Genomic DNA, 13393 nt, shown 5'->3' with positions numbered 1-13393 from the left:
GAAAGAGGTCTTCCTTCCCTCTATGCTCTCTAAGAACACAGGGAGTGCTCTGGGATGTTACAACTGCTGATATCCAAAGACTTAAAGGCAGTGACATCTCACGGTATTTGAAAACCATTTACAAGTGCAAACAAAGCAGAACCCCGGCTCCCCACAGCCTGTGTGCACAGTTCAGTAGGCTGTAACCTGCCTGGAGCAATTATCCGCCTGCTCCGCACAGGCGTGCGGGCATCCATAGTCGGCTCATTTCCATTTCCACGTAGAGCCACTCCGCTGAAGGACCTCTCCCAGAACAAGTGAACAGGTTTCGTTTACTGTTGCTCTACTAATTAGTGTTCAGATTTAGGGCGAAACAAAACAAATGCAGCCTTTCACAAACAGGTGAATTAGAGTGGTTATTTAGGGAATCAAAGTCTTATTCCAGATAGCTCTCCTAGTGTATGTGTGTTTGCCTGCAGGTTATTAACTTGGAGGATAACCAGGGCACACACAAAGTTAAAAAGTGAGGAACTACTGCCAGCAAGAAACAGAGCAGACAAAACATTCACCCAAGTCTGTGTAATCCAAGGACCCAGAGCTTCCTTCTGTTCAGATGGAGATGGGCATGAAGCCAGAGCTCAGCTAAGACCTAGCCAAGTCCTCCCATGCTGTCCTTTCCAACCTCAATAGGGTCTCTTAAGACTCAGCTAAGGTCTCTTTTCTTATTTTTAAAGTGGTCCCCGAAGAACACATTTTGAAAAGACACAAGGTGAAGAGATGACAAGAAACTAATTCTATTCTGCAAAATATGTGAATTATTGAGTACGTGGTGAGAGGATTACAAAAGAGAGGTTGGTAAGAAAAGAAATCTTCCTTTCTATCAAGTGTTGTGGCTGGGCTCCTTGGCTTATATCATTAAAAATGGAATCATCAACATTTAACATAGGGAGATTGGGCATGTAAATCTAATCTTTCTTTTTTATTTTCTTAATACAACTTTCTGATGCTGTTGGACCTCCTGCTTCCAGACCTGCTACTGGCTGATGCTCTTTATTAGGGGCAGGTGAGGCCTTTGTACTTCCTCCTCCTCCCCCACCTATACATTTGCCACTCCCTTGAGTTACCTTCCCAGCTCTATGGGCATCTTACCATCTTGATTTTGAATGAACTACATCTCAGAATTAATATTTGCTTTGAATGTTTATATGTGTCTGATTCAATATTTAGTATTTGGCCATTTGGGAAAATGAAGTGGTATACCTATGATTCACTGAGATCTTAAAAAGGATCCTTCTTATGGACCCACCTCAACCTGGACTATTATGCAGGATTAGAAATGACAGCTCTTACTTGCACCCCACAGCTATACCACCATACCACTGCCACTATACCACTATCAGCAACACCATTACCACTACTACCATCCCTACTACTCAACCATGACTGCTGCTACCACCACCATCACCACCATCATCACTGTTGCATCTCTCACAGTGCCACCCACACCACTGCCACTATTAACATCTCTTGCACCACCATCAACGGCATCATCACCATTGTTACCATTTCTACCACTACTTCCCACAACACCTTCACCACCACTACCACCACCTAACCCATCACTAACATCAACTATGCCATCAACACCCCTCCTTTAACTAACTTAGAGTGTCAAAGGCCATTCCCGCCTGGTCCACTAAGACTCTTTGGGAACATTTAAGACTTAAGGATGACACTGATTTAGAAAAATATTTATCACTAGGTAGATTTGTTTCTGAATAAAAATTATTCATATGGGTAAAATGTCAGAATTTCTGGAAATGGTGGGCTGGAAACACTCACTGAGAAAGGTGGAGAGAGCAGGCAGTTAACTAGGAATGAGTGTGAGCCATGACAAACCCTCTGTGAAGAATTTTCACTACTTCTCTTTTGGAGTATGGAGTAGGGAGGAAGGAAATCATATTTAGATGAAGGTTTTATTCTTCTACATTTTAATTGTAGTTTCCCGAAGTTCCTTAGTAAAGCCTGCTGCATTTGTGGAGTCTTACAACATGGTGGTGTGATGTGGGGAAGGAATAAGCCAATAAATGAAGTCTGGCTGCTGTGTACATTTGCTAGAGTTGCCACATCAAAATACCATAAACTGAGTGGCCTATACTACAGACATTTGTTTTCTCATAGTTCTGGAGGCTAGAAGTCTAAGCACAAATTGTTTATAGGGTTGGTTTCTTATGAGGCCTCATGTCTTGGCTGTGAGAAAAGATGTCTGTCTTTTCTCTGTGCCTTCACATGGTCTTCCCTCTGTACATGACGTCCACATAAGGGATTACGAATACCTGCTCTTCAGTCATTCCTATCTTGAGTCCAAGCTGGGACTTAAGAATGTGGGCCCAGCATCCTCTCCGGTGGACATTGTCCTGGAGCTCAGGATGGCACCCAGCAGCAGAAAAATCCCTGCTCTCAGCTGGGTGGGCAGAGAAGGGCACAGTACTAGGCTCTGAGGAACAGCTTAGAGGGTGGTAGGTAGAAAAATCAACATGCGTAAGAAAAGATCTCTTTTCAGATGTACAGACACTGATCCTGGAGGGCAGTCTGACCTGATGCCTGAGTCAATCTGCTATTACAAAATGAGAGTGGGAACAGATGATTCTATTTGCCACATTTCTGAGTGCAGATGGAAGTGTAGGGCCATATCTGTTCTATAAAGAGAGGAAGATCTAGGGACCAGCAGTTAGCGTAATGGCTATGTCGCTGAACTCCCATGTGGTCAACCGCAGTTTGTGTCCCGGACCCGGTGGCTTAAAACCCATGCCAGGCGTGTGTGTGTGCGTGCCCAAGATCCCGAGAGGAGAATGGAGGAGAAGGGATTGCGGTGTGGCCATCCCCCCTGGGGGGTGATTTCTCGCTTTCTGTCTCTCTGTCTCTCTCTGTCTGTCTGGTGAGTACACACGCCCTATGGCAAAAACCTCTAAAAGAAAAAAAAAAGAGAGAGAGAGGAAGATCTATAACAGACACTCTACCAGGAAGTCGTAGGTGACCTTGAATTTTTCCTCACTTTTTCTTTCTCTTTCTCTCTCTCTCTCTCTCTCTCTCTCTCTCTTTTTTTTTCCTTTTAAATCAGAGGATGCTTGAGCTCACCAGAGAAGAGATAGAGAAAGAGAAAGAAGGAAAAAGAACCCCAATAGGGCATGGTCTCACTGTAATCCCTTCTCTATTTCTCTGTCTTGTCTGGATTTGGGGACATGCACATACACATGCTGGTGTATTTCTTCAAGCCTCTTGAGCTGGGATTCACATCATGGTCAGCCATGTGGGATTCAGCTCCCTTAACCCCTTAACCACAAGGCTATGGCACCAGCCCTCTCTCCTTTTCTTTTTCTTTCTTTTCTTTTTGCTCTCATTATGCATCTGTATAATCAGAGAAGCAGTTTACATGATATTGATGGAAAACTGCCTTTTTATCCCAAGATAGTGGCTAACTGATCTAACTCCCTGCATAATCCTTAGTAATCTCATAGACCTGAGTGTAAAAGTCAGAAAAACAAAACATCCAGTGAGAAAAACACACTAACTCCAATAACAGCATCTGGGTACCTGGCCCAATGCCAGGCACAGAATAGGCCTCGGACAAAGTTTTTAAGAAAGGAAGAAAAAGCAGAGAGTAAATTTCCATGAACATTACTGAAGTTTATACACTAAGAATGTGGATTGCTAAAGCCCTAGAAGGAATGGTCAAGAAAGAAAGAGTCGAAGGAGAGGATGGAAAAAGGCCAGTAGTTTTGTCACAAGGCACTGATGGGGCTTAATTGTGCACAGTGCTCTCTTGGGAGCCCTGGAGCACAGAAGCTGTGATCAACTCTCCTCTGTCTGGTGCCTGCTACATGGCGCGCTATTTTCACACAGGAACATATGTTTTTCTGAGGGCCTACTGTTAAGTCCTGCAGAGTTTTTTGAGGTGGCCCAAAGAGGAGCCTAATGAGAGACGCTGCCATTACTCTTGGAGTTAAATTATGAAAATAGGGACTGCTTAATGGATTGAAATGGGCCTGCAATTCTCTTCTACCAAAAATGATCATCATTTCAAAAGCAGAGGCTTACCAAAGTAAGAAACCGCTAAGGCTGTGCACTTACTGAAGAAATCCATTTGCATCTTAAGGCAAGAGGAAATGTTATAAAAACTTACTAAACAGTAATACTTTTCCCTCAGAAAATAAAGTTATAAAAAGGAATGAGAATTTCGGACAGGAAGAAACACAATGTCCCATGAGTTGTATCTCACAGAGGACAAGGGATGAGTGTGTTAAAAGGGCAGATATGAAATAATATACATTCCTATAGATCTAATGCATTCCTTTGTAATACGTTTCGTTATTTATTCTGACTTCACTATCAAATCTCACCACATCCTCTGGGCTGCTTAACATTATATGCATATATACAACATCATTTCTCATCTCCTGTCTTTATACCGGTTACTGGGCCTTGTCATCTTTTTTGATTGGCAAATAAAATACTCTCTCTGTTCTCTTTGGAAGACTTTTATCAGAACCATCCAGCCCTGAACAGAGAAGCATTTCAAGATCAAAAGGGAGGCAAACTAATATTCTTTCAGCAAGCAAGATAAAGATTCACACATAATTAAGCCAGGACTATAGGATTATTTAAGTAGATATATCTTTTAAGAATAATCAAACTGCATTAAGCTATTCAAACTACTGGAGCCAGTACAGAAAAGAAATAGAATTGCTAGTGTACTGAGGACAAGGGGAGAAAGAAGAGAATGAAAAAGAGAGAGGGGCAAACAATAGGTTGGTAGTTTCTATGTGTGCCAGGCCCTTTGTGGAGTTCATCTGTGAGGTAGGTACTATTACCTCCATTTTATGGATGAAGAAAAAGGAGATTGAAGTACACGGAACTTGGCAAAGCTCATGCAGATGCAAAGAGGCCAAGTGGTCCTTCTTTCTGCCTCTCAATGTATGCTTTTTCCCTCTCTGTGATATCATTCAGGGGTGAAAGAAAAGTCTCTTGGTGTAATCATTCATCCACACATTTACCTAGTTTCCCAGACACTGAGCTAGATGCTGTAGATACAGTCAGAAATGACTGAGACAATGGGTGCTGACTTCAGCCACCACCGTCCCTGGAACGGGTACCACCCACGTACCTTCCACCTGTCATTTTATCCACTCTTTATACTAACTCTTTGGTAGACATTGCTGTCTTCATTTTCCAGATGAGGGAAAGGGGGTTCAGAAGGACTTCCCAGTTCATCTAAGCTCTGTGAGCAGTACCAAAATATAATCTCAAGCCTCTCTGAATAGGACAGTTAAGCTTTCCTCCACTACCTTGATAAATCAACTTTCATGCCCTCAGGGAAAAGCATCTCACAGGTGAGAAAACCATCTCACCAGTGATTGCAGTATAAGAGAGCTAGTGCATTTATTCCCTGTTTCACAGCGACCTTCTCTGATAATGAAGTAATCAAGGCTAAAGTCACAGCCACTAAGCTAATACATGAACTCACCGTTTCGTTTACAGGCCTGTTACCCACTCTCTGCATCTCTATGCTGAATTAGCCTTCCACCTCCTCTCCATTCATAACTGGCTGTCAAGGGATGTGTATGGCTTTGAGTTAAGAACTCCCTAATTATGCATTTGATGGTAGGAAGAGTAAGTCAGGCCAATATTTTCATAGAACAGACTTCCAAACCAGGCAAATGTTAACATCTGGAGCTTACCAAAGTCCATAAACCATCCTCGTGGATTTGCATACAGTTCTGTTGTTCTTGCTGCTTTAGAAATCTCTTTGGTTTCTGATAACGACAGTCCTCATCTTACAGTAACAGATATAAGGCGAATGCTTTAAAAACTCAAAACCCTCTTAGCGCACGCACAGTTCAGGTAAATATCTTAAATCAATGCACAGGGTGCCAGCGGTATATAATTAACGTGCCTTCTATCATGAGGACAGCAAACTACAAACAAATCTTCAGGGTACTCCTGTTACCTATTCAGAAATGTACCTGCCAGGTCAGCTTCTAAAACGGACTCTTTTAAGAAGAGTCCATTTTACTTTACTGGGAAGGAGAGAGATGAAATAGAGCCAGAAGGTTAATACGAGCTTAAAAGGAGCATAAGGTTATCTTGGCAATTAAAGACTCTCCAGGAGGTTAATTACCCACACCCAGTCCTTACAACTCAAAATGTATCAGCAGTTACAAAAACCTGTGTACTATAGAGAACTCTATTCTATACACTCAATATTATTGTACACATTTTTTTTATAGGACTAAGTTAAAGCAAAATTCCTTCCTTGATCCATTCAGAAAAAAAGAAATAGGTGCTCACACTCTTAGAGCAAAGTGATCTATCTATCTATCTATCTATCTATCTATCTATCTATCTAGATATATTTGAAATATATATATATTTGAATTTGCATACAGTTCTTTGTAATATATAATACATATAAATATTCTGTGTGTGTATATGTATCTATTTAGAGAATGAGAGCAAAAGGGTGTATGTATGAGAGAGGAAGAAAAAGGCAGGGGACAGTGAGAGAGATTGAGATTCAACTGTTTTTTGAAAACCTTGGCAGGAGATTTACTAAATGAAAGAACACCTGTGATGAGGTCTCCTGGGAGCTGGGTAGCGCAATGGAGTGGCTTGAGGGCAGGCTGGTATGACTCAGATGACCTATGGTTTTTAGGATATCCACTCTGAAAACTTTAGAAAGGCTACTTGGCTGCTTGTTACCCAGAATCATGATGGGAATTGTTTGCGACAACTCCCCTCTTGACCTACTGCCCTCACCCTTATCCAAACTGTCACCATCTCTCACCTGGAACTCTAAAAGCGTTCCCTTCCCCAGGGTCCCCACTGCCACTGGTGCCCTGCCCCAGCTGAGTGGCCAGCCATCTCTTCCAACAGCAATTACATTCTGTCACCCTATTTTATGGCCTTCCATTACATTCCGGAAGAAGTTCAGAATCCTTGCCACAGTCTCCTGCTCCTTCTCTTTCCTGATATTTTTTTCCCTATAGGGAGTATGCACTGGCCACAAGAAAGACAGAGAGAGAGAGAAAGTGAGAAATCACCCCCCAGGGCAAATGGCCATACTGCAATCCCTTCTTCTCCATTCTCTTTCCAGGATTTTCGGCATGCATGCACACACGCCAGTGTGATTTTTTTTCTTTTTTTTTAAATTAAAAAAATAGAGATTTATTTGAGTCATGGTTGCCGGGGCTGGCGAGTTCAAAGGCATCACAGGTTGGAGGCAGGCAGACTTTTTGAGCAGAGCAGAGCAGAGAATGGTCTGTATCCATCTGAGTCATTTCTTCTCTTTATAAACCCATCAGGACCCAATCATGGGACTCCCTCCCTCCAGTGTGATTTTCAAGCTGCTGGGTCTAGGACTTGAACTGAGGTCGGCCATGTGAGAATCCAGCACCTTAACCACCACACCACCTGCTGGTCCATTCCTTGTTTTTCTAACTTCTTTTTACATTCTACCCTACATCCTCTATTCTGTCGTTACAGAGTTTATTAGACTGGCCTATATCTTGAACAGAATGCTAACATCATGTCACCAAAGTCACTTCCTCAATGATGCCCTCCTGACCCATGTATTTAATGTGTCTACCAACTGCCCTTTTAGGCATTCTCATGGAACTTTCGTTAGTGGCTTCAGAGGGCAACCAAAGAGCTAGTGTTTATTTGGTTATCAAGTGCCTCCCCATCCTTCCTGCTCACTCTGTATCTCCAGCACTTGGGGCAGTGCCTGGCCCATGAGCTAAGTCCAGTGGCTGCTACCTGGACCTCCTTCTTTACCTCAGTTTCCTAGAGCTTCTATCCTTCCTGGAGTATGGAGATGAAGTTAAATCTTTAGGAGGGTCATGTAATTTGACACACAATAATAATTAAAACTACAATGATTACAATGTACTGAGCATCTACTTAGTGCCAGATACTGTATTGGATGCTTTATGCAATTTTTTATATTTTAAATTATTTTTCTTAGAGATTTTTTGCTATAGGGCATGTATGCTTGCCAGAGAGAAAGAGAGACAGACAGAGGCAGTGAAAGGGAAAGTGAGAAATCACCTCTTGAGGGGGTGGCCATGCTACAATTCCTTCTCTGATCTCTTCTCAGGATCTTAGGCACACACACACATGTGGCTGGCATGATTTTCAAACCACCAGTTCTGAGACTGGAACCGTGGTCGGCCATGTGGGAGTCCAGTGACATAACCACTATGCTATCTGCTGGCTCCCACATATTTTATATTTTATTCTCCCAACAACTATATAAGTTTATTAATTGCTATGCTACCCCTACTGCTTTATGCAGATTATACCACATATTGAGAAATAATATTTTAGATCCCACTCTGTATTAGTCCAGAGTACCAGAATGTTCTTCTGTGATTATATAAGTCTATAAGGATGTGAAGCCAGGAAGGAGTCATCTTTTCCGCATCACACTATCAACTTAAATCTTTGGGAAGTGAATGCAAATGCTTGGAAAAGACACTTGCCTCCTTCCTCGCCATAGATTTTTCCTGAAATAGCTACACTCTGCCAAGCACCCCCCTGAGGATACTGACAGCCTTGAGAGGGACAAGGCAGTAAGTGATCTCAGCCAGGTTCCCCAGCTAATGAGACACCCTCCCTTCTTCCTGTGGGGAGGTAATGGGTTCAACTATCTGAGAACACAGCCTCTCCGGGTGTCCTGGTCTCTCTTCTAGAAAGGAAAAAAGCACATAAATATAACATAAGGTGTTATTATTCTGGCAAACGAACTCTAATTCTGGACCAGGTAGGTGCTACAGCCCATTAATATGATTTTGGAAAAAGAATTATTATAATTACTTTTTGGCAGCCTGGAGTCTTTTATCTTTATGAGATGATAGCAATGTTTTAAAAGGATTATCATAGAGCTGCGTAATAATAATAATAATCCTTTATTATGTATAATGCTTTAGGAGTCTTAAAACATACTTTGATAGAAAATATAAGGTTTGATCCTAATAGCCATCCTTCGAGGTATATGGAATAGTAATTATTTGCTACATTTCAAAGTAGGAGAAACTGAGGTTCAGGGCAATGAAGCAGCAACATCTGACTTCAACTAATCGTGGTTGGGTAACTCCAAACCCACATGTCCTAACTCCTAGTCCAGTGTTTAAGTAAGTTGTAACTGGTGAACTGATTTAAAGGAGGGCACCAGGAGAGATTCTAATGTGTTTTTGTGTGTAAAAGTGGTGAATTTTGATAAATGGTTCTTAGGGACTAAAAGATCATTTTAGAAGCATGGACACAGTAGCGATAGTAAGGATGGGGTAATACAGGGGTGAGTAAGAGAGGGAGGGAGGGGAACAGGGGGAAGAAGCATTACATTTAATTGACACAAAAATGGAAAGTTATTTGCTGATGATAATGTATATGGTGATGTCTTTGTCTTGACGAATAGCACCGTATTCATGCTGGAAAAAGCAATGTTGTGCACTGTAAAAAAGTAGTGAGTAAAATAAGTTAAAAATAAATAAATAAAATTTAAAAGAAAAAACTTCAACAATTCCCTGAGTTCTAAGCACTGTGGTCCTTTCTGCATCACACAGTCGCACTGAAATCAGTGTCCTACTCACTACTCAGACTTTGAGCTTCCCCATAAAGATACTTGATATGTATAGAAAGAATGTTCTGTGAGGTTCTTTTATATCTATTTTCTCATCCCCTGCCTTATAGTTTCTTTTTTTCTCCCCAGAAATAATGCTCTTAGAGTTTATATTGCTGCTGTTTCTGTCTTAATGAATTATGGGAGTCCATTTTATGATTTCAGAAACAGCCATCTTGGCAGTGAATCAACTAGCAACCTTCTCTTCCTCAATCTCCCCAAGAAAAGAAATGAAGAGGAAGGTAACACGCTTCTTCACGAACGTCGTGCTTCACTTGAACTGCAGCACTTCTGCTCCATATGTTTTCACATCTGCAGCTGCAGTGGCTCACAGGGCTTTGCTCCTGAACTTTCTTTTCTAATTACTGACAGAGGGGCCTGAAGTCAAGACATGTTGACATGCCTGTCTGCAGAGAAAGGCAAAGTTTGCCCTGGCACTCTTACTCAGTACAAAGGAGCACAGTAAGAATACACCAGAAATCTCCAAATGCTGAACCAATTTCACTACGAGAAATAGTTTCATTTCTTAATTGCCAGAGGGTACATATACTAGTGTGTGTGTGTGTGTGTGTGTGTGTGTGTGTGTGTGTGTGTGTTGACTACATGGGAGTCCAGTGACATAGCCATTATGCTAACTGCTGGTCCCAGGCTGCCATAGTTTTAAACATTCGTTTTTTTTTTTGTTGTTGTTTTAAGTTTTTTGCTATAAGGTGGGTGTGCTTGCCAGAGAGAGAGAGAGAGAGAGAGAGAGAGAGAGAGAGATTAAGAGAGAGAGAGAAAGGGGTGCAGCCTACAATGTGGTGCAGCCACACTACAGTCCCTTCTTCCCCATTTCTCTATCCTGCTCAGGTGGCATCCTGCACACACACCCTGAGTGGTTTTTCAAGCTCTGATACCTCTGGTACTTTGATTCTAGGGCGGAGTCCAGTCGGAGGGTTTATTGGTTCCTGCTCCCTTAACTGCTAAACTATGGGGTCGGCCCAATAAATAATTCATTTTAAAACCTACTGTTCAAATATATTCCAGTACTAGTTTATGGTGAAGGTTAAAGAAGTTTAGTGAAAGTCAGCTTTAATGAACACCAGTTCCCTCTATGCGCTTACCTCTAGAAAATGCTCTGCCTGCTGTTCTCGATCCAATTTCCTTGAAGTTGTTGTAATCAGACCTGTGTAGAAATGAGAATATTTGACTTTTAAATATCTCAGTGAGGTAGCTTTCTGAGCCTGGGAAATAAGTTCAGTTAAAGGAAAAGTAAAAACAGTGGGGACAATGACGCTCCAATTCCACCACACCTCAACAATCAGAATGGTCTCTGAAATTATTCTTAAAATAAAATTTACAAAGAAAACCTAAAAAATGTGTTTCAGTTCTGCTTACCACAGTGGAGGTGTTGTAATGACTTTGGGGATATAAAAACCCACTCAAGATCTACTGTTTTCCTCATAATGAGGAGTTTCAATGATTCATTTGCATATGACTGAAATTCTACAGTAAGAACCTCATTACAGAGTTTAGAGTTCTTCAACAATAAATAGGTTGTTAATGTTGATTAGCCTCAGGCTATGAAACAGTACTTTCTTATTGAACTTTTATATGCTTATATAATTTTTTGGTTTTGTTATTCCATATAACTATTAGTACACATCATTATTTTGGATTAAATAACCCTTAACACACCAAAGATACTGTAATTTTATTATTTTGTTTTATGTGTTTAAATTTTTAGATAAATAAGTTCTAAATAATCTATCTTTTCTTTCAACAGGTATTGCTCACACATAAATCACACCTCTGAGAATAAAGACAAAGCTGAGGAAATGAGAAGACAAAACCTTTAAGTCATCTAAACTTGTACCAGTTTGTCATTTACAGGTTATTACGTTTTTTTTTTTTTTTTTTTTTCTCTAAGGTGTGCGCACTTACCAGAGAAACAGGGAGAGACAGAGATACATAGAAAGTGAGAAGTCACCCCTTAGGGGGGATAGCCATGCTGCAATCCCTTTTCCATTCTCCTCTTGGGATCTTGGCACACACACAGATGCGCCTGGAATGAGTTTTAAGCCACTGGGTCCAGGACCCGAACCACGATTGAGTGTGTGTGAGTTCAGTGATGTAATCATTATGCCATTTGCTTGTCCCTGGGTATTACTCTTCTTATTGTCAAATGACAATTAGGAGGTCAGTTATTTTTTATATTTTGATCTCATAATCTCCCTGAAGAGAACATGAGTTGGGTGTTTTCATGGTATATTCTGATTGACAAGGAAAGAACAGAGAAAATCACATGAAAATGCTCCTGAGATGATGAGGTACATGAAATATGGAAATGGTATTTCACCAGGATTTGCAGAGGACTTCTTAACTTCAAGCTTCTGTCCAACACAGAAGAAGAAGGTGTAACATGGACTTCAGAGAAAGCCTATAACAGGCCACAAAAGACTAAATGCCTTCAAAATCCAACCTAGGGTAGAGCCAACAAGTGGCATAGTGGTTAAGATAGCTGGACTCCCACATGGTTGACCGCAGTTCAAGTCCTGGGCCTGGTGGCTTGAAACTCCCACTGGCCGCATATATGTTCATGCCCCAAATCCCTAGAAGAGACGGAATTGTGGCGTAGGCATATACCCTATAGGGGGGTATTTCTCACTTTCTCTGTCTCTCTGTTTCTAGTCAGTGCATACACCCTATACCAAAACTCCCTCTTAAAAAAAATTTCAAACTAGGGTAGCATAGCCCTTTCCATGATGGCCCTGTCTCCTCCAATCTCTGTGCCCCATGTGAGACAAACCTGCATTTCTACTGCACAAATGAGCTGCCTCTCTCTAAATTCATCCTGGAATGTGTCCCACCCAACTGCTGCACTCACAGATTTTTCTTTCCCTTTTCTTTTTTATTGTAAATTGACAAGGTATAGTTGTATATATTCATGGAGTACAGAGTGATGCTCTGCTTTATGAATCCAATGGGGAATAATTAAATTCAGCAAATTCATATATCCATCACTTAAAATGCATATTCTTTCTTTTTGAGGTGATAACATTTCAAATGTACTCTTTTAGCAATTTTGAAATGTACAATCTATGCTGTTACAATAGTATTCATCACGCCAGGTAACATTCACAGAGTTTTCAAGTTTAGCTCAGAGCCTTTGCTGACCCACTAATTGGGGTCGGTGTCTGCCTGATACGTCCCCATTCCACACCACCGTGATGGCTCTGTGCCCTATTCTATATCCTTTGCTCATGTACTATAGTTTCTATACAGTCACTATAAAGTGACTTCACTTCATAGGAAGGGCCTGCCTTTTGATTGTGCAGCTCCGATGCCCACTAGCCACCCACCTAAAGAAAAGGAGCTCATTAATACTCAGGAAAGATTGCTGTGGAAGAGATCATTTACGTCCTACTAATCTTCAGCTTTGCTATAGACTTATAATGTGTTTGTTTAGGAAGGTATTGTTTGGTGGGTGAGGCGTGTCTTTGTGGGTGGGGTAGGTGTGTGACATTTAAAACCATTTGTAAAGTCTCTCTATGTGAATGGCAGCCATGCTCATGAATATACAGAGGAACTTGTGTTGGAAACAGTGGAGAGAAGACCACCCACGGGTTTCAAGAGAGATCAGCAACTTCTCTTCCATAACTGCCCTTCAGGATCACCTTCAAAACTTAAAAGCGAGGATTTTGCCTCTTGACTCCATTCCTCACTTACTTCATCAGAATCTCTTGGGATGAGGCC

At 41.3% G+C, this 13393-nt stretch overlaps 1 protein-coding gene across 1 annotated transcript in view; it reads right to left on the bottom strand.

Annotated features, from left to right (window-relative positions):
• FAT3 (FAT atypical cadherin 3) overlaps positions 1–13393 on the bottom strand; it is a 595653-nt gene that overhangs the window by 201704 nt on the left and 380556 nt on the right. Inside the window, 1 exon segment of the mRNA XM_027776536.1 lies at positions 10762–10823. Within this exon segment, the coding sequence (XP_027632337.1) occupies positions 10762–10823 (62 nt within the window).

This window comes from Tupaia chinensis, unplaced genomic scaffold (genome assembly GCF_000334495.1).
Source record: "Tupaia chinensis unplaced genomic scaffold, TupChi_1.0 Scaffold000680_1, whole genome shotgun sequence".
Taxonomy (NCBI): domain Eukaryota; kingdom Metazoa; phylum Chordata; class Mammalia; order Scandentia; family Tupaiidae; genus Tupaia; species Tupaia belangeri.
This window is presented reverse-complemented; position numbering and strand designations above follow the sequence as displayed.